We start from the raw sequence: 26,637 nt of genomic DNA on the forward strand, positions 1-26,637 counted from the left end.
CCGGTGTGTTCTTTTGAAAAGAATTTGTGGAAGAACACACAAGAACAACAAGAGCAAAAATATGCCTGTCTCTTTGGTGTGCTAAATGTCCACATTGGTATTCAAGGATGACGTCTCTGGTGTTGGGCCTGTTGTTCCCTGTGTGGGTCCCCAGTGGGTGAAACTCTTGTCCCCGTGTGGAGACTCTACGTGTCTTTTGCAGTGCACACAAATGTTGCGTGTGTGTGTGCGTTCCACCAGACCAGTTTGTGTAAGTGGTTGCATCAGGGAGTTTGTGGTGGTGGGTGGTTTGGGGCCGGCGCCCAGGATGTCTCCCACGCACGGGACAAATCTTTGAGCCCCAGTTTCCATGACGGCAGGGCGATGATCTTCCCGTGCCTCGTGCTCACCACTTGTTCTCCGCAAAGGCCTCCTTGTTTTGAAGTGGACACAACTTTGGCGTGCTTCTTCTTCTTCTTCCCCGGGAATCAGAGAATCTTCTTTCGATGACCAGCAATTTATATCTGCAATGTTTATGTTCAGCCCACACACGAGAGGGATAGCCTACTTGATGGGGCATTGGGTCTCTGTGATGGAGAGCAATGATGACTTTCCAGACCGACAGGTTCGTCGCTGGTCCTCCATTGGTGCAGCTGTCCAGGTTACTGCTCTGAGATGTCTCACTGTTGCCTCTCGCTGTGGTCGAATCTTCTCTTCTGTACTTTAAATCAGGGATTCCTCTGTAGTGTGCAAGCATTTGGTACCTGCATGCAATGTTTCCACGGTGCCCACATCCCAGAGGAATCCTTGTTGGTGATTGAAACAGCGTTTCTGTGATGGCGGTCGGTAATGGTTCTCCTGCACTTCTCGTTTATCACTGGTGCTACAGTGGTGCAGCTCCCTTGGTCTTTCCTCTGAGATGTTCCAAAGTCACTCTTAATAATGTTGTTCTTTCTCTGTAAACCAAATTTTGGTACACTTTTAATAAAATGGTAAAACAAAAAATAGGTTGAAATTTCCTGGTTTGGCCTCCATTGTTATGTATTTATAGGTTACTACAGGATGAACACGTTTTTAGACATGTGCTTGCACGGTTTCACCTGTGTGTGTGTGTGTGTGTGTGATTTTAGTAGCATAATGCATACAAGATAAGCTATCAGTTCCATTAGTTTGACCTTGCACCTACTTCTGCAAGCACCAGTAACTGCTTTGAGTGTAAAGGATCAATTAGAATTAAGCAGCAGAAAACATTCACATCATGCACATATTTATTTTTGCACCAAACTAAATTTAAGTAGTGAATTGATGAACGCTGCAATTAGGCTTCGCAGGCAGAGGAAACAACACCTCATTCATGAAATACAGGCAAAATATGAAAACTGTATTTTATGGAACAATCAAACTGTCCTTTTTTTGGGGATTAGCATGAACACCTAAAGGCTAATCAAAGAGGCGCTCCAGCGTACTGCAGGCTAAAGTCTTAAAAGTAGCATTATTAACAGAGAACTGACCGTCTGATTTATCTGTAACCCTAAATTACGGACAGCATATGAACGCATCACTCTCCGGTGATACTTCAGGTGACTGCGATGAGAACGCAGTAATTCGATACAACAGGTCGGAGCTGCAGACCGACGCGGATTAAAAGGATTAACAGGCGACGACAGCAGGAGCAGGTCTCAGCCCGGACTCAGTTTTACTGAAGCCCGGAGTCACCGATGTTTTTTTTTAGTAAAGACGGCCGTTTCAACATCGTGACCGAATCCGCGTTAAAAGAGGAAAGAATTACTTGCGCGCGTCTAACTTGGGCTCCGGATGTCTAAACTACCAGGAAATGCAGGTGTGTCGGTGCTCGGGGACAACTCGCTGGAGTTCTACCGGGATCCGGTGAGCTTCTGCCTGCCGAGGATGGAAAAGCACCGGAGCAGAGTGTTTCTGTGCCGCCTGCTCAACAGACCGACCGCCTTCATCTGCTCCGCGAGGGGGATGAAAGAAATGCTGTGCGGTATGTCTTTAATGTCTGTCGGCACATGTTTGTTTGCGTGCACCTGCAATATCAACTCGAAGTAAAGGTGTATCGCTTTCAGTGAGACAATAAATGAATGGATAAAAAAAAAAAAAATGATCAGGTCAGTAATATTCCTCTGATGATTAATAGCCTGCATGACAGTTCAGTGAGTTATTGGTTTATAAGCCTTAAAAAAAGAAAAGTAATTTAAGTTATTGTGTCTGTCAGTTCATAGTAAGTTCACAGTGACTTTGTCCGCTTTGCATCGAGATAGACAGTCCCACTTGGCTCTGAGGCAAAAAAAATAAAAATAGAAATCCTGTGTATGGAGAAAAAATTCACCCTGGGATTAGTCTGACCTCTCATGGGAGAGACTCGTTTTGGTGCTGGGGAGGGGAGGGTGGGGTGGAACGGAAATTAAGCTTTATTGTTGTCTGCTACCTCTTTGAATTAGATGTATCATTAACTATTATGAAATATGAGCAATATGAGTTGTTTTAAATGTTTTCTAATTATGTTCACAAAAGTTGTGATTTTTTTTTTTTAAAAGACGCTACTCTCATCTAAAGGGGTAACATGAAATATATTGAAACAAGTCCTACAGTCCCCTTAATGTTCCTTTAAAGTAGAATGTAAATCATTATATATTCGCATTATAAAGATTTTTTTTTTATTACAGGCAGACCTTTAAAGGTTGATGTGACCTTTTGTTTTAAATAACTGTGCTAATACTGATTTTATGTATTGACAATGATCCAAGTTAAGCAAATATCAAGTCACCGTATTGATTTTTGATTGAGATTTATTTTTTTTAAAGCAAATAACCGGCTCCACATTAAGGGTTATTACTTTTATTTTTTAAGCGGATGTCAGACAATATATTCCCTTGCTGTTACACTACCAGAGACGTGTCCTTCGTGCCTCTCAATGTCCTTGGAGAGGGACTGAGGACACTTTCAATTTGTTATCGGCAAACACACACAGGAAGTATTAAACCCTGACGTAGACATTATGCTTTTGATTATGTACTGAGTGGGAGCAGTATATATCTGTGTGTGTAATAAGGTCATGTGGTGTGTTTCAGAGAAGTCCAACTTGTTTCTGAAGGACCCAACTGATCTGATGACAAACATCTACGGTGACACCGTCGTTACCGCTAATGGTAAGCAACTCACACACAGCAGAGCACCCATATTTATACTTACTATAAACCTATATACTGCATATTAGAGTATACTGTACATATATATATATATATTTGAAGACCTTTCTTCCTATCCACTAGGATATAAAGTGTACTCTGAATGTTTTTAATTTGAGATTTTAACTGTAAAAATCAGTTTGAAGTGAACTCTGAGCTTGTATTTGTATGTTTCAGGTGAGGAGGCGTGTCTTCTCCGTCTGTCTCTCACCAGCCTGTTTACAGGAACTTGTTTACAATCCTCAACTGATTTTATCACAAGGTGAGAAAGGTCAAGTCAATTCATTGCTTGCTAATTTTATATATTGTAACTGGAGAAGAGTTGACTGGTGTTCATTGTGTCATTCGTGTTGTGTCTATAGATAGTCATGCGGTTTAAATGGTGCCCGGTCTCTCTATGAAGTCTCTTTACTATGAATTCATCCTCTTGTTCCACAAGTGTCCACAACGGCACTAAAATGATTGAAGGACATTTGTGACAAAACTGTAAAGCCTTCTTTCCTGCAATAGTTGGCGTGTTTCCATCCAAATGTCAAAGGTTTCCTGAACAAGAAGTCAATCCCTGTCTGTTTGTTTTTCCAGAGGCCACAGTTGCCAATTAATATTTTATCGAGTGTTCATTTTGTTTATTGTCCATTCTCTCTACAGTGTGTGTGAGCGCTGTCTGAAGGACCTCTCTCTCAGGTAGTAACACTCGATGTAAAGATTAACAGCAATAATACTTCCACGTATTTCAGCAGGAAAAAATATCAGAGACATACAAAGAATAATGATTATTTCACAGGCAGAAAAAGTAAAAAATGTGGCTCTTCCATATGCAACAACAGCAATGACATAAACACAAAGTTACAAAGATGTTTATTACTGTGTAAAGAAATACTCAACAATTAGATTCTCTTTAGTCAGTAGGTGAAACAGACCAATCTCATGTAGGTTCCCATACTTTCTCATATTCCTGTTGGCATTGCTTCTTATTTTGTTCGTCCATTGGACGAAATGTTTTTATTTTGCTTATGCATGTGCATGCGACATCATATTTTATTTTCATTTCATTCAAGGATTCATTGCTGTATTTCATTGAAGTTGCCGGCTTAAATTACAGTCACCATGTTTTGGTGTAATATAAGTCATGCATGAATCTAATCGACGTGTTATCTATGTTTGTGTGTAGTGGCCAGCCGGAGTGTGTGTACTCGGCCTTTAAGCGTCTGGGGACGGAGCTGGTGTTGGGCCTTTTTCTGAACGTACGAGCGGAGGATCAGCCCGAGCTTCTCCAGGAAATCACGCAGCTCTGCACCCAGCACTGGCATGGTAGGGAGGGCCAATACTTGTGCGCACGCTCGCGCAAAGGACAACTCATGCCCACAAGCCAAGTATTGATCTGTGTATACAGGGCTGCCCCTGACCTTCCGAAGTTGTACGTGCAACTATAATTTTACTAAAGTGCTCTAAAAGTGGTTCATGTAAATGCGTGTTTTACTGAAAACACTTCTGCTATAATAAGACATGACACTCATCTTCACAGTCTTATCTTTATCTTACAGTCTTAAGTAAATTATGTGCAACACAGCATTGCAAAACTCCCCCACTTCCTCTTTCATTTCAGTCGAGTAAACATTCATTCTTTATGTGTTTTTGCCCCTCTGTGTCTGTTGGCTGGACGCCTCCACCTCCTCCACCTCCTCCTCCTCCTCTTCCTCTTCTGAACCCGCAGGTCTGATCTCTGCTCCAATAAACGTGAAGATCCCTCTGTGGTCGTCAGGTTTCTCCACCGCTCTGGACGCCCGAGACAAACTGATGGACATCATCAAAGACAGACTGCAGAATGACACGCAGGGGTGAGACTGCACACGTCTTGTGTTTTAAACACACGCACGCACGCACGCACACACACACACACACACACACACACAGGTACACTCTTCGGCCCGATCGCATTTCCCTACCCTGTGTGCCAAGACCACCAGAAGCAAGAACAGTTTTTATCCGCAGGCCGTCACTCTGCTAAACATTTAACATGTTCAACATCACTGGACCTTTAGAACTACACCCAACCACATCAGCACCATTTGCACGAGGTGCAGTTGCACCATTGTTCAGGTGTATATATGTATATATTAATTTCTATTCTGTATATTTGTCGATTTATGTTTTATATTTCTATTTATGTCTGTCTGTTTTTTGTTTTTTGCACGCTTAGAGTGAAGTTACAACCGGAGTCAAATTCCTTGTATGTGTAAACATACCTGGCCAATAAAACTGATTCTGATTCTGATTCTGATTCTACCCTACGTTTAGGAGTGATTTCTACTGGTGTCGGGCTTCAAATCTTAAACTAAGGAAATAGGACACCACTCGTTGTGTAGTCGCAATTTTATGAGCATGTTATTAGGAGCTAGCTAAATTATTAATAAGTGTGTAAGTCTTAGAAATGAGATTTTTCAGAATTATCCATTGAAAACAATGATGGCTTTTCCTCATTGAAATGCCGTTCTTCCACATAAAGCTCCCTCTCTTTTTGCCGCGAATCAGAGGTTTACAGAGGCTTCTGATCCCTGTTGATTCTGTGATTCGTTTTAAGCGACCCTGCTATTGATTACCAATGACTTCTTACTCTCTTCTCCGTCTCACCGGCCCCCTCCAGCTTTGTTGGCTCTCTCCGTTCTTTGCCGCTGCCTGACTCAAGTTGTGCCGCCCAGCACCTCCTGCTGTTCATCTCGGCGCTCATCCCCAAGGCTCTGGCATCGCTACTCACCTCTTTCACACTGGCTCTCAGCGGAAACCAACAGGTACACAAACGAAAAAGAAAAAGAAAATGTGGTAACAAAAGAGAGATGGTGTCAGCAGTTAAATATACTCAGGTGTTCACATGGGTTTTTAGCTCTTCTGATTGTTGGTAATTGAGAAGAAAAAAAAAACTAAAGGAAGCTAAATTTAAATAAAACATAGTCAAGTAAATTGTTTTTCTTCTTCTTTGCTTTTTTTCATCAACATCAAAACCATGTGATGGAAAATAATATCACTAATAATATAACATGTTCATTAAAAGTTAACAGTTTTCCTTCTAAAAAATGAGGCCTCCTGTAATAACCATAATAATGCTTCACAGCCATTCTTGCCTGGTTCTTTATATTTTGAATAAGAATTAAAAAAAAAAAATAAAAGTCCTCTCTGTCTTTGTATTCAGGAGGAGGCGCGTCGTCGAGCGCTAGAAGACCCTGAATACCTGCACAGAGTCCTGCTGGAGGTGCAGAGACTGTGGCCGCCTTTTATCGGTGGACGCAGAATCACTGATCAGGTACGACTGATGTCATGTCGGTTACACTGAATGAGTTTTGAATTTGAGAAATCCTTCATCTAATGCTGTTATAACATGGGGGATTCTTGTGACATCAATCTGGATAAACCAGTTATTGGTCACTGAGAAATATGTCAGAAACCAGTCAAATCTGCAACAATCACCTCTTAAATATGTGATCCTGAATAATGACTCTGTGACATGTCACAGAACATCAGGATGGAATACATCTTGTAATGTGTTTCCAGCATATGAAAAACACCATTATTTTTGTCTGGAGACACAAATAACACGGAAGTCCAACCTTTGTATGTGCCACAGTTTTTGTCTGTATGCAGTTTGTAGTACAATTAGATACCAATCCCTGGATTATTAACATTATAAGCATCACAAAGAGCAAAAAAAAAAAAGGAGCAAACTAAAGTAAGTAAAACCCAATATCACAGTATGTCACCTGTTTTGTTGTTCACTTGTTGAACTTGCAATAAAAAAAAATCTGAGGCAGAAAATGTTATCTATTGTTTAAATGAGGATTTAGTTCATGCAGACCTTTACACTTAAACTAACATGGTTGTTTAAATGATAACAAGAGTTTAACTGTTCAGTCCTTATAAACACCCTGTTGTATGAAGTGCTTCCCATTTTTGTCAATTTTTAGGGATTTATAATGGCTGACAATTTCACTTTTATGTATTTACACTCCTGAAGTCTTTAAAAAGTGGTGCTCTCCAGGACTTTATACGTTGTGTTGTGTTGCTCTCCCGTCCTCTAGATGGTGACAAAAACGACTCTAGATAATATTATGTCACACTGCCAGGTCCTCTCTCCTGTGTGTACAGTGTCAACAGTTACACAGACTGGGCAAAAAAAAACAGGAACGTCTTATAGTAGATTAAATTAACCCTGCAGTAAATACCATGGTCAAGCTCACAATGACCTGTTTTTCTTCAGACTGTCAGAGATGTTGATTGAACTCGAAACTTGTCGTTTTACTGTCAGAGTCAGTGTTGGTCAAAGTCGAGCTACAGCCTTTTGCCTTGGGACTTTTCATCTTGCAGCATTAAATCAGAAATTTCCAGTTATGAAGGGGGCTACACAAGTGAGTCCTGGTTGTTTTCTGAATCGCATTAACCGAGGTCTTGGAGCGTTTGAGCAGCGGGTTTTTTTTTAAGGCAACATGACACCTGAGTGGATCAAAAGACAGACAGTTAATTTCAGAAAACCAAACATGATAGTCAAACCGGCATGTACTGCAGGGCTGTTCTGTTGTCTTAGAAGGTGGTTTTGTTATTTTGTCGTCAGTTGTTCCATGTTTACCAGATGCTTTTGTTTACTGGTATTAAATTGGTCAAATCTAATCGGTAAACCTCACGTAACCACCTGATATCCCGCAGGCCTACTGTATATGAACCACATGGATTTTCATTCATTAAAATGATTCTGGTTTGACATCAGCACCGTCAGCCAATCAAATTCTATGTTTACTCCGAGGCCCGTCTCTTCATTGGCTTGCTGTTTTACTTTCTGAGGGTGGGGCGTCTCGCAGCGTGTCCAACTGCTCCCATTTTGATCTGTGACCTCATCAAACAGGCTTATGCAACAGCCCAATCAGAGACATTGATCCCTTTGTTTGATTGATTGGCTCTGCCGGAAGGAAGGGAGGGAGGGAGGGAGGGAAGGAAGGAGGGAGGGAGGGCCGGATGGCCGGATGGCTGGATGGCTGTCAGAGTTTTTTTGGTGGGGGAGATGTGTGCTGGTGACGGTGTGAAGCAGAGTGGAAAGTTTTGTCCCTTCCAGGAAGTGTACCAGTGCCCTTCGATTCTTGGCGACCTCAATGGGACTCGGTTTCGTGACATGTTGGGTTTTAGAGAATTTTAGAAAAGGAAAGAGTAAAGGTGTAATATGCAAGATGGATTTGCTGTTATGAAGGGGAAGAAAGGGTACAAGAAAATCAACAGTGACTCAAATGGACAGAAGATTATTTGTGTTGAAAATGATTTCAGCTGAAGTTTAAAAGCAGCTCTTTGAAAGCTACTCTCTGTTAATTAGTGACACATTGGCACTGCTGTAGCGCCGTCGCCTCCCAATAACCAATAAGTAGAAAAGCAAGAGGCAGGGGCCATTTCTGTTCTGAAAGGTGATGAGATGTTTACGTGTGCGGGAAAGTGTGGGAGAAAAAGAGATTATTAGTATTCACGATCAGGTGGAAAAAGGGGACTTTCCATCAGGTGGAACTAAGATATGCAATCGCTTTAGCAACCAGAATGTATGTGTATGTGTGTGTGTGTGTGTGTGTGTGTGTGTGTGTGTGTGTGGCAGAGAGAGAGGGAGGGAGAGTGAAGTCAGCGAGGGCAGAGGCATCTTTCAACGAGACCGGGGAGAAAAGAAAAGAGATTTGTAAAAGATTTTCCACTCCACCAGAGAGAGGCAGCAAGAAAAATGATAAGAGAGAGTAGAGGAAACAGAAACGGTGATCATGTTCTCTGGCAGTCCATTAGTGTGGCTACTAATGGATGTAGGTGAATTAAAAGGGCAACAATTGGGCGAACAGACTTTTTGCCCCAAGGTGTCTCTTTTCATCAGAGCTTAGAGTAAGAACAGGCTCAGGAAATGTTGTTTTGAAATGGAGTTCATTCAGGGTAAAAGCATGTCCCATTCATTTAATTTCAAAGGGGTATGAAAAGTGTGTTCCCACAATTGCGTCATTTCAGTCTGTGTTTGTGCCGCCGCTCACAAATCCGCTTTGAAACCCTGAACCTCCTGATCGCCAGTTTTTAAAGTATACAGGACGTTGCTCATCGTGTTGTTCATCCAAGCAGTGGCAGGAAATGTTTGCTCAGGAACTGTCTTTGTGATTTTTACAACACACTCTCAGTGCAAACTGTTTGTACAGCAAATTTCAACATTTGGAAAGTTACAAAATTCAGAATGAAACATTTCCATATTTCGCAAGCTTTGTACACTCATACAAACTCAGACTTTAAAGCGCCTAACAATATCTTCAAGAGAGCATGAAACAGCAAAAAGATAGTGAACCAGCACTTACCTTTCCTTCACAATGCCAGAACTAGTGAGAAAATACGGAGAGAGTTAATGAACGTGATTTACTAATGTGATTTCTCCCTCTGTATATGTGTGTGTTTGTGTAGGACTCCACTCTCGCAGGGTTTCATGTTCCCAAAGGTTATGGTGTGATCTATATCAGCCACTTTGTCCACCGGGATCCGGAGGTGTTCCAGCAGCCAGACAGCTTCCTGCCAGAGAGATGGAGTGGAAGGTGAGGATCTTACAATTTGTCTGAAAGTCTTTCTGTTTATTAAGTTAAGGCCTTTTTGCAGAAATAGACTTGAGTGTCCTGTATGCTTCCACCTAACGGCGAAAAAGTTTACCAGAGTTTGTTTATCTAAGAATAAAAATATGGAGGAGAACATGTGCAATTGTAATCTAAGTGTTGTTTACAATGATGAGCACCGAAGATGAGAAAATGCAAAAAACACATGACGAGCATGGGGTGGCACAGTGGTGCAGTGGTTAGCATGGTCACCTCACAGCAAAAAAAAAGCGGGTGTAGATGATGGATGGATGAAAAGCATGAAAAAAACTGGGATGGAATTAAACTGTATGTGTGCCTCACATGCTCTGCACATAAATACCATTGCGAAGTCGATTAACTCTCTGGAAAATGTCGAAAAAACATTAATCCTGTCTCACTGTGTAGCCTGTTATTAAGCCAAAAATGTGTAAATCACCACTAGAGGGTGTCAGTGTTGCATTTTGTGATGTCTAGGCTTGAAAAGGTTAGCATTTTTGACCAGGGTCATGTGGCGGCAGATGTGTCGGTGATAAAATTCACAGTAGTTTGGATTTCTTTTAAGCACATAAAATCACGTATTTAACTTGCGTAACGTACGTTTAGTAGCTTATGTTACATAGGTAACTTTATTCACATCAAAATTATTATTTTCTTTTTACTTATTTTAACCCATACCATGATCTTTTCCTAACCCTAATCCTAAAACACACGGGGTTTTTGGTGACTAAACTTAGGGCACCTTACTTTTTACTCTTCGGCAAAATATGAAACTGACATGGTACCTAACCTCTAGTGGACAGATGGGTGTATTACACACGTTAGTGTGATACTGTTTTGCACTGTGGGTCAAAGTCTTGTCTATGGGTCAACAGTATTGCAATCCAACTTTAAGGAGTGGCAGGTTGGCTTTGGAGAACTATGAACAAAATCACAGTTTCAGTCATTAGTCTAGTTTTATGGAAAGATTCAACAACCTAATTGTCCCAAATCAGGTAAATAGCTGCTTGTTGTCATTTCCACAGTCTGATAGGTTTGCTACAGGTTTGCTGTATCATGTCAAGGTTGAATATTTGCAGTGAAACCAACTTATTTTAATAGAACTGATGGCATCAGTTTGACACACTTACTTGAACGCTTATTGCAAGAGAACTGGACCGTGGTGACCTAAGAGGGAACAGACGGACGGTTCAAACATGAGAAAACTACAGGAGTTTTGGGGGGTGGCACTACCCGTGTTTCACCACCCACTTTTTCTTTTGCTGTTGGAACCACACTAACTTTAGGAGCCAGAGAGTTTCAAGAAATCACAATAGGTCAAAAACGTTGCTGCAATCTCAGCTCATCCCTGTGAACTTCAGGCTTTATCTCAGGCTTTACTTCATGCTTTTTCTTTTACTTTCTTGCGCCAATTTGAGCAGAAAATACAGCAGAATGTGTTTCTACTTTTTCTTAAACCGAGAAAAATTCTGCTTTCACATGACACATTAGGGGTTGAGGAAATGCGTCACAAAAAGCCATTTTCATAAAAACCACAATGAAAAAAGAAAAATTCTGCATTTTGTTCCTTGTGAATTAGAGTACAAAGAGTTATTTTCAAAGCACTTGTGACAAGAAAGGAAATTAAGCTGAAGACAAAGAATACAGAGAGAAGGAGCGCTGTGTATTGACATAATACAATTAAATTCAATATGTATTACAATTTAATATACTGCGATACGAATGTGGATCAAAAAGGTCCGGGAGTGCCCCTGTAACAGCATAGGGAAGCGATAACCATGTTTTTATGACCATTGGTCTGGCACATCAACAACCTCGGCACATATCCATGGTGAAATCGCCGATGCGTCGGACCAGTAGTGACAAAAACGTGTAACTCGGGTTCTGATGTTGATCGAGCGATGAAGCTTTGATTACTTACTCACGAAATGTATCGCTTCCCTCTCCGTGTATGTGATGGTGCTTTGCACTGTTCGCGAGCAACAGAAACAGTCTCTGAACTTCTTTTTCCCATCCTCATATTACGATGTATATATATTTTTTTTAAGTTGAAGAATCAATTGGCCAAACATAAATTACAACATTGCCATCTGGTGGTCGGGGTTTTAAGCACAACACAAAATGTCATGTTGTCTGCTACAAATCCTCGCATGTAAACTATTAATTACAATTTGATACAGTATTTTTGAGAATCAACACAGTATCACTAAACATACTACTGCAACGATCAAGTGTATTGATATTTTCTTACTCTCATGAAGAAAAGGATAGCCAATGATGATCGAATTTATATTGATGAATATTGGATTCATAGTGCAGGTTATGGACTTTCTGCAGGAGTTCAAACATAAAGAAAAAAAAATCTAACCCGGTCAAAGAGTGTTTTCTAATGATAAGCTTTCCCAAAGCCATCTCTTAATATATTTATGACTTAAATTGTGCAACATGAAAATATAACTGGGCTTAATTTTTGTTTCCGTGTTCCCGTGTTCGTGGTTTAACGTCTTTAGTTTCATCATAAAAGAAATAAAGTTTTTACACAACTGGAAAGTAGACCTGGATAGAAAAACCAGACAAAACCCTCATTAATCATTCAGTCACACGGTCAAATATATTTAGGGCGTATGACAAAACCAGGCAAATAAAGAAGTCATCAAATATGTATATGAATATCCACATACTGTACAGCAGAATCTAAAATGAGATACAGACCAAATGTAACTATACAATTTACTGCAAGTGTTATTTGTCACAGTATGCTACTTGAATAAAAAGCCCACTACTGTCCTGTTGTGAAAATACAATATCCACCAGTTTTAATGATTACAAACACACTTTTAAAAAGGGACGATGTTGTAAACACAACTTTTGCTTTTGCCCGTGATCAGGGAGCCCATTCATGATAATATGATTACAATAATCGTGACTGCAGTTTGTTTTATGATTCTGTGCTGGGAAGTCGTTCTGGTTTGCCCCACTGATACATACGCCTCCATCTTTTAATACAGCAACCAATGCAGATATATTAACAATAATAGAGTGTGCAAATCTGACCACATCACTCTTACTTCACAGCCCAGACAAATGGCTATAAAGATCACACCGAAGAATAAAAGTGCCCTCTGAACCCAAAAAGAGATCCACAAAGACCATCTGTCTGTTACCTGCTCTACAGAAATGAAACCTGATCTGGCTCCGTCACTGATTCACTCTCTGTCAACCATTTCTCCATTCACCCACTTCCTCCATTCACCTGTTTATTGCCATTCATGCCGGTTCAGTCAGGCGACAGAGCAAATCTATGAATGTATGTATGTAGGTAGTTGCTGCCATGGAAACTGGTCACCTGCCACCGTCTTTACTAATGGGGATTCTCTCTCTCTCTCTCTCTGTGTGTGTGTGTGTGTGTGTGTGTGTGTGTGTGTGTGTGTGTGTGTGTGTGTGTGTGTGTGTGTGTGTGTGTGTGTTCTCTCTCCCATGACGCCCTTAGAAATAGGATGGAATACAGAAAAAATGAGTCATAGAAGATCCTCTCCTCGCGGGTGATTCCTCTAACATGTAATCTCTTTTATTCGATCTGACATTTTTATTAAGTGAATATAAAGCACGCTTCTATTGCAGCTGCAAACAATGATGGACGATCATGAGGAATGTCTGATTATTATGTACTACCTGGTGACAAAGTCATTTTTCAAGCTCAAGAATTTATCCATTTTCGACTCTTGTGCCGCAATATATTTTTGTGCAAATGTGACGATTTAGCTGTGCGTGTTTGTCACACTGTAATTTGATTTTTTTTTTGGAGAGCAAAACAAATCCATTTTATAAAGAGTAAAGATATATCTCATAATGAACACTATGAACTCACTTAGAAGGTCCTCCAGTGCAAAAAGAAAAAAGGACAAAGGTCCAACGAGATTATTTCAGTTTATAAAATATATTCATTCAAATGTCAAATATCTACAACTTGTGTATTTTTGGAGGATCTGCTCATGAAGAACACAACTTGGTTATAGATGCCATTTTAAGTGTGTGTAAAGGCAACAGAGCACTCAGCAAAACAAAACCAAAAAGAATCTATGAATGAATAGACAGGTAGCTGCTGCCATGGTAACTGGCCACCTCACTACTGTTTTTACCAATGGGGATTCCCTGTGTGCCTCTCGTGTGTGTGTGTTGTGTGTTGTGTGTGTGTGTGTGTGTGTGTGTGTCATGCAGGATGGGATGGGGGGTAAGAATGAGTCAGAGGAGGTTTTCCTTGACACAGTATGACGTAAAACTAGAAAAGGCATTTTATATCATTAAAATGATATAAAAAGGTTTATAAGAAAATGTGATGTAGAGTTTGACAATATCTTATATTATATATCCATATTTATAATCAATAAATTCCATTCAAGACCAAGCCCGTAAATTGATGTTACAGATGAGCTGTCTGTGTAGCTGATAGCGCTTCTCTTTGTCATGTTGTGGATCTCCGTTGTTGTCAAACTCGATTAAAAAATTAGCTGCACCGTTACTTCTGGGTGACATATTATTTCATTACCATGAACATGCATACTGCAACATATACTCAGTGTTTCCCACCCAGAGCTCACTGCTTCCATAAATACTTAAATGCTCATAAAATCCATAGCTTTCAGTTCGTTTTAAAATCATCTTTTTATGAAGTAAAGCTACGCACTGCAAGATGTATTTCTTCAGGAAGAACTCTTTGACTTGGAGCTGAAAGGTGTTTTCAGAAGCAGATTTTACCTGCTTGATTTTATTCAATCCGAACCGCTGCTCAAATGAGGGAATTTTCCTCAGGGCTCTAAATATCTGCCAATGAATATCTCTGTTTGTGTGATGGCTATATCGTCTCAAACCTTCTCCTTATCATCCAATCTGTTTCTCAAGCCTCCTACATGCTCCTCTCTTTGCCTCTCTGTCTGTCAGTCTTCCTGGAGACTGCTTTCCTGTCTGCCTTGATAGTTGCTGGACTCCTTTTCTTGGTACCTGGCTGTTTAGTTTAATGACTGCAGTCCTGTTACATAACAAGCCCACCTACAATCACCACAGTTTTGTCAGCTTGTGGGTTTTTGTGCAATAGTTGGGTGTATTGTGTGTGTGTGTGTGTGTGTGTGTGTGTGTGTGTGTGTGTGTGTGTGTGCGCACGCGCATCCACCCACACACACACACACACACACACACACACACACACACACTATTTGGACACAAATAACAGCGCTCACGAGTTAACATCCTCCCAGCCAAACGCCCACACAGACTCCGGCCCGGGATAAATTAATCGGAAATGGTACCAGCGCAGATACAAATCTGAGCTACTGCAGCAGATTGTGTTGCTACTTTCAGATAAATCTGAGACTAAAGAGTGTCCTTCCTGTCAACAAAAATACTGTCATTTCCGTTTTCATTTGAAGTGGAAATTTGCAGAGCCTTTCTATATTTGCATAAATCCACCAGTGTATGAATTTTTAGAAGTGATCCATGTCAGCATAAGCACCTAAAGATGACATCAGGTCTGTTGTCATGGTCTGTGTGTTGAAGCACATGCCTAGATCATAAGGGCTAGTTTAATTAATTCACACCGATATGAAGCGAAAGTGATGCAGTTCAGATGACATCTCTAATGTGACTTCCTAGGAGGAGGTGGGTTGGGTGGACGGCTCGATAGAAGCATGGACTTAGCTGCAGGAAACGGCTGTTCACTTTCTTTCACCATTATCTTTCTTTAATCGTAACCAACTAGTTTCTGTACCAAAACCTAACCAGAACTTCACCACAGCGTTGTCGCTCCTTCAGATATAATTTGAATTGATCGTAATGGAAAGCACAGACATGCGATCTCAAAGAAATGCGTTTAAAGACACAACCACTTTATGTTACATGCCTTGACGGATGGCATGTAATTCAACACATTACGTGCCACTCCAAAGGAATGCGATGCTAAGTGGTCATAGTCATTTCACGTATTTCTGTATTATTTCATGTTTTGAGATATGTTGTGTGTGTGAACCAAGCGCCATAATGACATCATACTGTAACGCCAGCCACACAGCAGCACAGATGTGCTACCGGTGAGCCATTCTTGTGGTAGACTACCATTGTAAATAAAGCCAGTGAATCACTCAAACATTTGTATGAATTCATAACAGCTGCCTTGTTATTGTATCGCGCCCTGGTCTACTTTTTTCTACTTTGATTGCAGAAATATATCTTCATTTTCTTTCATTTCCCCTTTCATGACTGTAAAACGTTGGTGCTCCAAGAGGCCCCATTGTCAAATAGTCTGGCCTCTACCGACCTATGTTTTCTTACACTAAAACCCATTTCTGCTGTTGAACTCCACATTCACCAACATGCAAAAAAGATGGTGTTTCAGAGGTGTTTTCTTCTTTCAGACGCCCCTCTATTCAAACTATTGGTTAATATAATCTAATCTAATGGTGTCTCAGACTGCTCTTTTATTATACTTACTAATAGGAAAATTAATTATACCATACACTAGACTATACTTCTCTGGTTCACCTCCCATCCACACAGCTTCTGGCCTTATGCTGGACTGTTAGGTAAGACTTCCTTTCTGTATGTCTCATTATTACCGAACTACATTGTACGATACACATCGTACTGTTTCAGGATGGACCTAAAAGTACATTAAATCATTAGCCAGATGCTAGCAAGAACACTAATAATTTCCTCTCTCGCACAATGGACCCAGACCGTACACACTGCTAATGCTTCCTGTTTGCCTTTAATCAGAGCTCAGGTTTCAGGAAGACAGGATGCATTAGACATGAGAGGCAAGAGATGGCCTGCATCAGCAGGCTATTGACTGACGGCTGGAAACGACTAGCATCTAATTATTTTAAGTATATTTTTAGAGGCTTCATAGTGGAAACTTACAGCAGGTAGGGAGAGGGAGAGTCAGGCCGACAAGTTGGGATCCTGATTCATGTCCATTTTCTGTTGTCGTGCATCTTCAGACTTCTGATTTAGAGTGCAGGTGATTTTCACTTGATCTTCAAAGAGGAGCCGTTTAATTGGCTCTCGTATCACAGTCCAGTTAACAGGCGAGGAGTCTGGGTGTTCTGTCTCAACATGCTTTTCAGTTCAAAATGGGTTGAATTTTGAATCCTTGATCTCTGAACTTAAAAGTGTGGAGGTTTTGGTCCTTAGTAGTACTGTGGTGGCCTGGTTTTACCAGAACCAAATTCACTACATGATTTTATGGGTCTGGCCACGCTCCATTCACGACTGTTTCCAGTCGCTGCATCCTAATGGCCATAAACCTCGGCTTCATTTTTAAACTATGGATCTGCGACCAGTTTATCATATGTCGTGTGCCTGAATTACCACCGCTGCTATTGTTGGAACTAATCTAACTTCGCACCATGCCCGTTGGTCACTGACTGGTTTGCCCTTCAGTGGCTGCGCAAACTTTAATGTGAACAGAGTTTCCAGACTACAATTGCAGCAAAGATTGAGGATGTGAGCGGTAGTCAGGAAGAGGCAAGCGAGCACGGCAGAACAAGGATTTTGTTTTTTTTATCATACATGGCACACATTTGTGCCACTGGTATCATGGAAGTAACAAACAAAGAAGTGTCATGATTCAAAAGGAAAGGCAGTTAAAGATGCTGTAAAGTAGAAATGAAAATGAGTTTTAAGTTCATCACACCACAGAAGTATGGGTTGTTAACTACCCATCCAAATCTGAATGAAAAAAAAACACCGACAAGTTTGTTAAATTAGGCTTTGAAATCGTGAGAAAATCATCAGTCTTCTCTGCTCTGAGACTGGAGGGGGCATGTCCTGAAGGAGCTGGAGCTCCGCCCACTCGCTAGAAGGTGTTCAGTGTCCAGTATGACAGTCCTGTGGCTGCAGTTCTTTTCCCCACTAAGCGGTCCATCTGATATCCAACCTCTCCGGTGACTTCATGCATGATGTCACACTGGTACTCTGTCTCTCTGGTGGACGGAGCAGCCTGCTTTGGGAAAACACAATAGAATTATAATTTATTTGTCCAATGAGTGAAACATACAGATGCAATTAAATCCAGCTTGTCCCCCCTGACCCTGACACCTGCATTACAATAGTGGAGATAATAAGAGTGGAGGAGTTGATTTAGTTCTGTAATGACTGCAACATGAACAACGCTGCATTATATCACATATCAATTCATTATATCACATATCAATTCATTATATCACATGTTAATTCATTACATCACATATCAATTCATTACATCACATATCAATTCATTATATCACGTCTATTCATGACATCACATGTCAATTCATTACATCACATGTCAATTCATTACACCACGTCAATTCAAACTTTGAACCTGCTCAGGTCGAGCTGACAGTCTTTCTCTTCCACTGATGTCCCTCCACCTCCTCCTCCACCACCTCCACCTGCTCTCTGCAGCCTCCTGCACATGTACAGTAGTTGGGTTCGTTTATCCGTACCGGTACATGTAACCGAGAGGGTCGCTGATCGTAACGTTACACCGGAGTACAAAAACAACAACCCTCATAAATCGGGAGGACTAGATCTCCTCTGGTCCATGTTTACCATCACCCCGACATGTAAAATACAGAGTTACATATATTATAGTTCTTATCGTAGATAGATGGACACATAAAACAATCTGCGGTTATCTGATCATTTTCTTCTGAACTCTACTACGAGCTCAGTCGAAGCTAATTAGCACATTCGCTCCCATTTCATGAAAATAAAATTATTCTACACAGACTAAAATCACGGTAGCGGTTTGCACCGCAGACTAAATGTAGCAGAGTTACTGTGGAAAAGTTATCTAGTATAATTATAACAAGCACACAGAACTTACACTGAGTGGTGGACTGCTGGCAGAGATGGACGAGACTGCCGATGGTAGCGGCGGAGACTGCTTGATACAGTACAATTAGTACATTAGTACAATTATAGTTAGTCAGGTATAAAAAAAATATTGATTGCATTAATAGAAATCTGTGAAGGTCAGTGTAAGACAGAAAGTACTGTAAATATACAGACCAATCACTGCTTGTGGTGGGAAAGAATTTATAACATCTGCACTTATTTATTAATAACATATGTATAAATGTTCATACCATGTGATGTCCCATCATCATGTTGTCATCATATGCTCATCACATGATGTGTGTGGGTAACAATGCCTTCTTTGATAGTTTTGCTAGAAGCAGGCATGAAGCAGTCATTATTCTGCTGAACAACAATGAATGGAGTCAAATAATACTTTCTTGAGAGCTCTGATTTGTAGAAAATCACGCGAACAAGGCGAGCACCAAACAAATAAAAACATTTTTTTTTATTATTTTCTCGCCACAGTTTTATGCTCTTCTAACTCTCAAAGTTTTGTCAAAATTGATTTGTGCATCTGTGATATCTTTGACATGTAGAAACTTCTGTGTTTTCTATATATGTGCAGGAATGCAGGACAGGAGCACCTCCTGTGCTCATTTGGCAGCGGGCCCAGGAACTGCATTGGAGCTAAACTTACCAACGTCTTCCTCAAGGTGATTTTGCTCAGAACACCTTCACACACAAACACTCATAAATACACACACACACACACACACACACACACACACACACACACACACACACATACACACACACACTTTAATAATTGCCATTTCTCATCCAGTCTGTAAAATGCGGGTACGAGTTTTAATGAAGGTTGGTCTTTTTCACCTTTTTGCTGACTTTCTGGTGCATCTAATGGCATGTTGAGATATTTGTGGTTTAGCAGCATCAGCTCTGCATTTAAGATTTTAGCTCCTGGGTCACGTTTGGAGGGAAATCTGCTGTATTGAGTCCAAAGTTGGTGGAAAATGTACTTCCAATGTGTTTATGCTCTTCACGGACACAGCGGAGGATCTAGTGTCAGATATGGTCTAAATTTACAGAAATATTACTTTAGCACCAGCAGTGGGAGGTCGAGGCAGCCGGTTGGGTTGTCCTCATTTGTCCGCAGTGTTTGATCAAAATAGCTAAACCTTGTTATAAAACATTTCACAGGAGAAGTTGTTCATTTTTACATTGTGGGGGTTGAAATGTAACCCCTTTGTGCACGTGGTGTAAACAAACACTTTCACAAAAGGTGTCTGAAAATGGTCAGCCAGTCTCCTTACACGATCCTCAGTGCCCAGGCTGCGCTGGAGACTTGTGAGGGTCCCCGTGTTTAGCTCTTGACACTTTTGTAGCCTCTATTAATATCAGTTGTTTGGATTTTTAGCTTCAATCATGCGTCTTTTTGCATGTTCAGATATCAGCCTTATTTTACTGATTCTCAGCTGTATCAGAGCTGATGTAAAGTGAACCTTTCCTATTGATGCTCCTTCCCACCGAAAGTCTACTGCTGTCAAACTGCCGGAATGCTTTTATTCTTAGAAGTAATAGGACATGTAAAGTTTTTGTTTTTTATCACAGAGTCAGCAGAGCTTCATTAGCTGATTAAGTTAACTGCCTCACCTTTCTGTGCAATGCACAGAAAAAAAAAAAAAATGCTCACGGCGAGCCAGCTGCGCCTGGCAGCAGGGGCTCGACTGATTGCGTCTGTTCACAGCGCGGCTGTGCGCTGTAACACCCCCCCCCCCACCACAGTGGAAAAACCCTAAGAGAGAGGTGAACCATCCCCCAACCATTCAGTAAATAGAGCACTGCTCATGGGAATGACGAAATGCTTGGCTGTGCGGGTGTGTGTATGCGCCCGTGTGTTATACCAGAGGGAGACTGTCCGGTTTTAACCACCACCACAGTCACCATGGCAGCACTCACCACAGCCACCATTGCATATATACTGGAAACACACAGCCTATGGAAGGCACCGCAAGACAAGGTGTGCTACAGGTGTGACAACAGGAAAGAGAGAGATTTATTTCCTACGTGTGGGCTTTCCATCTGGAAAGTGTGTGTGTGTTGTGTTGACGCTGGGGATTTTAGGGGGTGACACCGACTTGAAAACAAAATGCTGTTAGCCAGTGGATTCACACACTGGAAATCACATCTGATTTTCAGTGGGCTAATCTCAACCAAATCTTATGTATACTTAATATCTTTGATAGAGGTTTTTAATTTGTCCTACGACTGTAAAGATCTGACCGTTATTTCATTGTAATATCACCCAGTTTGGATGCTAAGCTTGCATACTGGCATACAAAAGGTGAGAGTAGAGTTTCACAAATTTGGCTGGAGTTGCTAGAACTTCCACAAATTGTAAAAAAAAAAAAAAGAAAAAGAAAAGAAAAAGAAATTGCTTGTCAAATGCTAACAACCATACCCTCTGATATGACAGCACCCATCTGAACTCCCACGTAGCAGGGAGACGTTAATGCACGGCACTGGCTTTTTTTTTTTTTAACTTGACCTGTGACCTTATAAAATGTAGTTAGTGAATAAAATAATTTGGCCTTGGAGGTAATGCTTTTCTGAGGTTATTAGGTAAACTAGTTAGCCGGACATGCTACAGTTAGCAGCTTACTTTAGAAACATTAGGTTAGGTTAGGTTAGGTAGTTACTTTATTAATTCCCGAGGGGAAAATTTTTTTCGCTACAGCAGCATACAGGAAGCAATAGATAATAATAGAATAATAGAAAGCAATAAAATAGCAGTAAAATAGCAGTAAAAATATATAAAATATAAAATGCACAGTATATACAGTACAGTATATATCTATATATATTATATACAAACAACCAAGAACACAGACAACAGTGTTATTGTTGTGTGATGGATTTTGCCAGAGGTGAGTTATTAGACAGATAGTCAAAGCTGCAGGAGTCCTGTGTTAAACAGTGATTGGATCATTTCTGTTTGTTAGAAGGTGTGTGTGTTTGAAAACTGATTCAACCATGACGCCTGTATTGTGACGTCAAATGCTTAAAATGTAACAACCATAACGTAACAGGGTTTTATTTTAGCCGGTAATCAGTGATCTTGTGGCTCAATGCATATTGTTGCTGTTTCTCATTGAACAAGGCCAGAAGATGAGAGAGCAGAGGGAAGGAGGCAGACTGGACTAGTCAGCCAATGAATGACTGATCTCGGCAACCGACGTCCGTTGAGTCAGATTATTAACGCATACGCTCAGAGTACGCTAATTAACCTATGTGTCGATTTTCAGTCATCGAGACATGATCTATTCATGCTTCTGAGCAAAACCGGCAACACACCTAGGGGTGTCATGGCAAGCTGTCCGAAATGCAACTGTGAGGGATTGCTCAATGCGCCGCACAAAAACACACACATTCATGGGTCTTTGTACATCTCGGACGTGATTGAATCGAGCTCAGGTGTAGTTCTCCTCATTGTTGAGCAGGACAATCATATCTCATTATTTGAAAAGGGATTATTTATTCAAGATAACCAGCTGCTCGTCTTGTATTCATTATGAAGTGGCATGTGTGGGGTAATGTGGACCAAACACTGCTCTCATACACTTGCTCTCCGATATACATGAATATGACATACATGGGGAGGGTAAAATGTTAGGAACACTTTACAAGGCACACGTAGTCCGGTACGCCACCACTCACTACGACCTCAATAATAAAAAAAAACAACCAAGGAATTACTACCATTAGCTATTATATTAGATTGCACGGCGCTCACCTACTGTACAATATATACAGGGTCAGTACATATTGTACATTTGCATTTGTAATTGTATTGTAATTTAATTTCAAAACATTTAACTTCAAAAGAAAATATTAAATAGAATTTTGAATTCTTAATTAAATCCAATCTTGTTCATCCTTTTATTGGATATTTTCCTTTGATTGTCCACACAAACTAATCACCTGACTGATCAATGATGTCATCCATAGTAATGGGATGATCCTTGCCCCTTTTCTAAGATAGATGTTCTGGCAGTCAATCAATAAAAGTCAATGCTTTGTGAACAGATTTCAAGAGTAAACTCTTTTTTTTAATTACGATTATGTTTTTAAATCAACGTCATTTTTAATAACATCATTTTAATATTCAGTATCAGCCTTATGATGCGTTAAACCACATTTCCTGCTTTGTTATAGCAAAAATTTAAAAAATATATAAATAAAAAAAGGCTGGGTTTTTAAAGTACACCTGACTGGGTTCCAGCAGGCTGACCATTTGCATGTGCCAACACACACACTTACGCGTACACACACACTCCCCCCCCCCCCCCCCCCCCCCCCCCACACACACACACACACACAGAGAGAGGAGGGGCATGACCAGAGGAAAAAGTAGACCATGGGGATCTAGGTCAGAGATGTGACTCATCGCCTCCCTTCATCCTTCCCCTGTCCTCCTTCCTCCCCTCCCCCACTCCCATCATCCTTCCTCTATCCACTGACTTCTTTTCCTCCCTTCATCCTTCCCCGTTCATTCATCATGCTCCTCCCCCACCATCAGTAAAACCTTCATTCATAATGTGGAGTGAGGCTGGGACATTTCTGTTGGTCGGCTCTATGACGACAGGATAAGCCAATGAGGAGCGTTGGCTGTGACATCACCAGCCATGGACCTAGAGTCACTTAGTATGTAGAGAAGAAATTCATTCATTTCAATTCAATTGTATTAAATATCAGATTTTTCATAAAAGCAAAGGAGACCGTTTTTGTTGAATTCCACCATATGGTCAAATGAACACTGACAGATGGGTATGTCAAGTGAACATTTTTGATTCTCAGAAAGTGTGAGTTGCTGCCTTCGACTACGTCCAAAGGACTAAATGTTCCGTTGAAGCTTGGCTGCTGAAAGGTATCACGTTGCTATTTTCAAACATGGAAAGCAGCCTACCAACAGGCGTAAAGTGCTGTGGAGGCTGTAGCTTTGCAAGTTGGAGTCTTACTCGGCGTTGGCGGAGGCTCTGCCAAGTGCCTTCTACTTTAACATTTTGTTTTTGCTCCGATGTAAAATTTGGTAAATTGGCACTTATACCCCTGCAGCTCGCAGCCCGAAATCAGTTAAGTTTTTGTAAATGCAGCGAAGACGACGAAAATATGACGCATCCAGAAAACCGTATTTTTATGTTTTTGTTGCCAGGAAGCGTGCATGTACCTGTTAAAGCACTACGACTGGTGTTTGGACCCTCCGTCGCAGGACCTCGAGTACAAATGGCTGCCCGTGTCTCGCCCCGCCAACCCCTCCACCGTCTCCTTCACCCGGCTGGATCAGGCCAGCTAGGGGACGCACACACAGTACCTTTCATGATGCACCAACTGAACACTAAAGACCGAAACTGGTGAGCGCAGCATACCTGTCTGGAATGTGCGGGAAAAAAAAGCTGGAGAAAATCGGAAGAGGGAAGCCAGCAAACTGCGAGCCACCCCCCTCCTCCCTCCTCCCCCCCCTCCCACGCTGCGTCTAATACAGTAATCGTCCTGGGGAAAGCCGAGGAGTGCTCTGCTTCCTCTCTGTCTGTTCCTCTGCCAGATATTCCACAGCTTTCCTGGATGATTCTGCATGGGGAGATAAATGAGTCACTCTTCCATTGTTGGATCTGACACCGCCAGACAGATATGTGTGCCTTTTTTTTTTTTTTATGAATAATTTGCTACATTTAAAAAAAAAAAAAAAAAAAACGATTCACAACATGAAAGTTTTTAAATCGGTGACTGCTATTGCACTAACCTGTCTTGCATATCAAACATTACTTCTGTGTTGATAAAGATGCACCTTTTCCCTTTTATGTACCCCCTTTTTTTTGATGGTGTACGTTGCGGTAGAAATTGTGTCCTCCCCTCACTGCAGCATCAATATTGAAACTGTTGCATCCAGCACATGCACACACGAAAACAAGAGGTAAACCCTCAGATTCCATCACTGACTGCAAACCTGCCTCCCCCTCCCCCCCTCCAGCACCTAGCAACCACCACTGCTTAGCAACCGTTCGTCATGCCGACACTGACTTGCCTCCTTTTAGTATGCAAGTCTCACACACACACACGCACACACACACACACACACACACACACACACATACACGCACACACACACACACACACACACACACACACGCACACACACACACGCACGCACGCACACACCAGGTTATTTTGAAAGCATTGAGTTGGCGCACCATCTGAATCCATCTGTAAATAATGTCAGAAGGTATTTCAGAGCGCACACCTAAATTCGAAGTAATCTGGAGGATTTTAATCACAAACTTATTCTCTGGTGGCTACTACAGTAAAAATAATTAGTTTTAATGTTAAATGTATTCATGTGCAGTTGAAGAACATAATCTTTTTTTTATTTTTATTTTTTATCATATCACATACAGGAGATTTTTGTATATTTGCGTTTATTTTTCGCAGTCATTCGTCTGCAGTAAATGTCTTTTTATGTTGTCTCTGAGTTTGATGTATGAGACGGTGTCTGACTTCATTTCATGTTCAGTCAAATGTGTAACTGAATCTGAGTGCTTTTTTGTAATTAAGAAACAAAAAGAAACCTTTAAAAATGTAAATGTTTGAAAATGCTTTCATCGTTTCATCTGCTGAAATAGATAAAATATTTTTGTCATTTTAAATGGTATTTATTTATTTATTTCAGTTTGGCCTTGGCGGAGATTTTTGGTGCCAAAGTGCAGTGATTTCCACTTGATGGTTATGAAGGGTCATCAGGCGATAACGGGGGGGAAAACAACTTTGTTTAACAGTCATTATAAGATATAACAAATCACTATTATACCATAAAATATTAAAGCATAGTTTTTTTTTTAAAAACGCATTAAAATGGAGAAGAGTTTAAAGACAAATTTGTCCAAAATTGTATTCCAAAACTAAACGGACAACAATATTTATGCTGTATTTTACAGTATATAATCCTTAAGATATTGCAAGAATGGTCTTTCATGGAAATCTGTTCAGTCTGAACTGCAGCACATTCACATACAGTGTGAAAGTCACCTTAATTGTATAACACGTGAGCTCCGTTGTCTGCAGTTTGCATAATCAGCTATAGGCGTGTCTCAGAAAGATGTTCTTGTCCTGCGGAGGGATGCTGAACAATCCTACTGTTGTCTCTGTCACGCACACACACACACACACACACACACACACACACACACACACATACACACACACACACACACATACACTTGAAGACAATTTTCACACAGGATCTGGCAGAAAATGAGGTTCTTGTGAGCAGACTGGTATGACTCACTGCTCTCCCTCCACTCGTCAGTTTTATTTATTTTAACTCTTTTTTTTATGTCATTTAATTGTTCTGTTTATTATGTTAGGTTTTTCCTGTTTGTAGTCCATTAGCTGTGAATCAGATGTACATTAATGTATGGTGTTTTCCAAAGCATGTTTTGCTTAGTCTGTATAGTGTGAAATACCCTTGCAGAGAAATTTGTATTTCATTTTCACAGAAATAAAAAGAAGCTATCAATAATAATGATATTAATACTAATATCAATAATAGTAAGACCGACCATTGATTACCACTGATTTCTGTTTCTGCAAATGTATTATGCGTTAATTCATTTGGCCATTATTTAAACTAGAGAAGTCATTGAGGGTGAACCTCATTTACAATGACATTGAGTCAGTGAAGCTATTCAACAGCTTAGCTAAAAAAAAAAAAAATAACCATTTAACTGTCAGATTAAAAAAGATAACCTGAAAGATGAATTAAAATCAATAAAATAAGTCATATTTGAACCCTTAAATTATAAGGTAGGTCATTTGATTAGGTAAATAAAACGGGGTAAAATACAATTATGTAAAACTATTACAAGTAAAGGTTTGGAAATTTAAAATCAAGCTTTGGAAATGTGTAAATAGAATAAATGTATTTATTTTAGATG

At 40.5% G+C, this 26,637-nt stretch overlaps 1 protein-coding gene and 1 long non-coding RNA gene across 2 annotated transcripts; one reads left to right on the top strand and one right to left on the bottom strand.

Moving 5' to 3' along the window:
- Positions 1–1,498: 1,498 nt before the first annotated feature.
- On the top strand, positions 1,499–26,201 carry LOC138206186 (uncharacterized). The gene is made up of 11 exons (XM_069162740.1): positions 1,499–1,984; positions 3,072–3,149; positions 3,366–3,450; positions 3,837–3,872; positions 4,360–4,499; positions 4,903–5,026; positions 5,833–5,977; positions 6,376–6,486; positions 9,636–9,763; positions 19,257–19,344; positions 23,862–26,201. Exons 1-11 carry the CDS (start codon positions 1,795–1,797, stop codon positions 24,000–24,002), a joined length of 1,266 nt encoding a protein of 421 aa, XP_069018841.1. The 5' UTR covers positions 1,499–1,794; the 3' UTR covers positions 24,003–26,201.
- On the bottom strand, positions 17,332–24,141 carry LOC138206195 (uncharacterized). The gene is made up of 4 exons (XR_011178921.1): positions 24,076–24,141; positions 23,877–23,998; positions 18,657–18,716; positions 17,332–17,786 (listed from the first exon to the last, which is right to left on the bottom strand). It is a non-coding gene; the product is annotated as an uncharacterized lncRNA (long non-coding RNA).
- Positions 26,202–26,637: the final 436 nt, after the last annotated feature.

The sequence above is a fragment of the Embiotoca jacksoni genome, unplaced genomic scaffold, assembly GCF_022577435.1.
Source record: "Embiotoca jacksoni isolate LCO1_2020_lvr unplaced genomic scaffold, fEmbJac1.0.p SCAF_10, whole genome shotgun sequence".
Classification (NCBI taxonomy): domain Eukaryota; kingdom Metazoa; phylum Chordata; class Actinopteri; family Embiotocidae; genus Embiotoca; species Embiotoca jacksoni.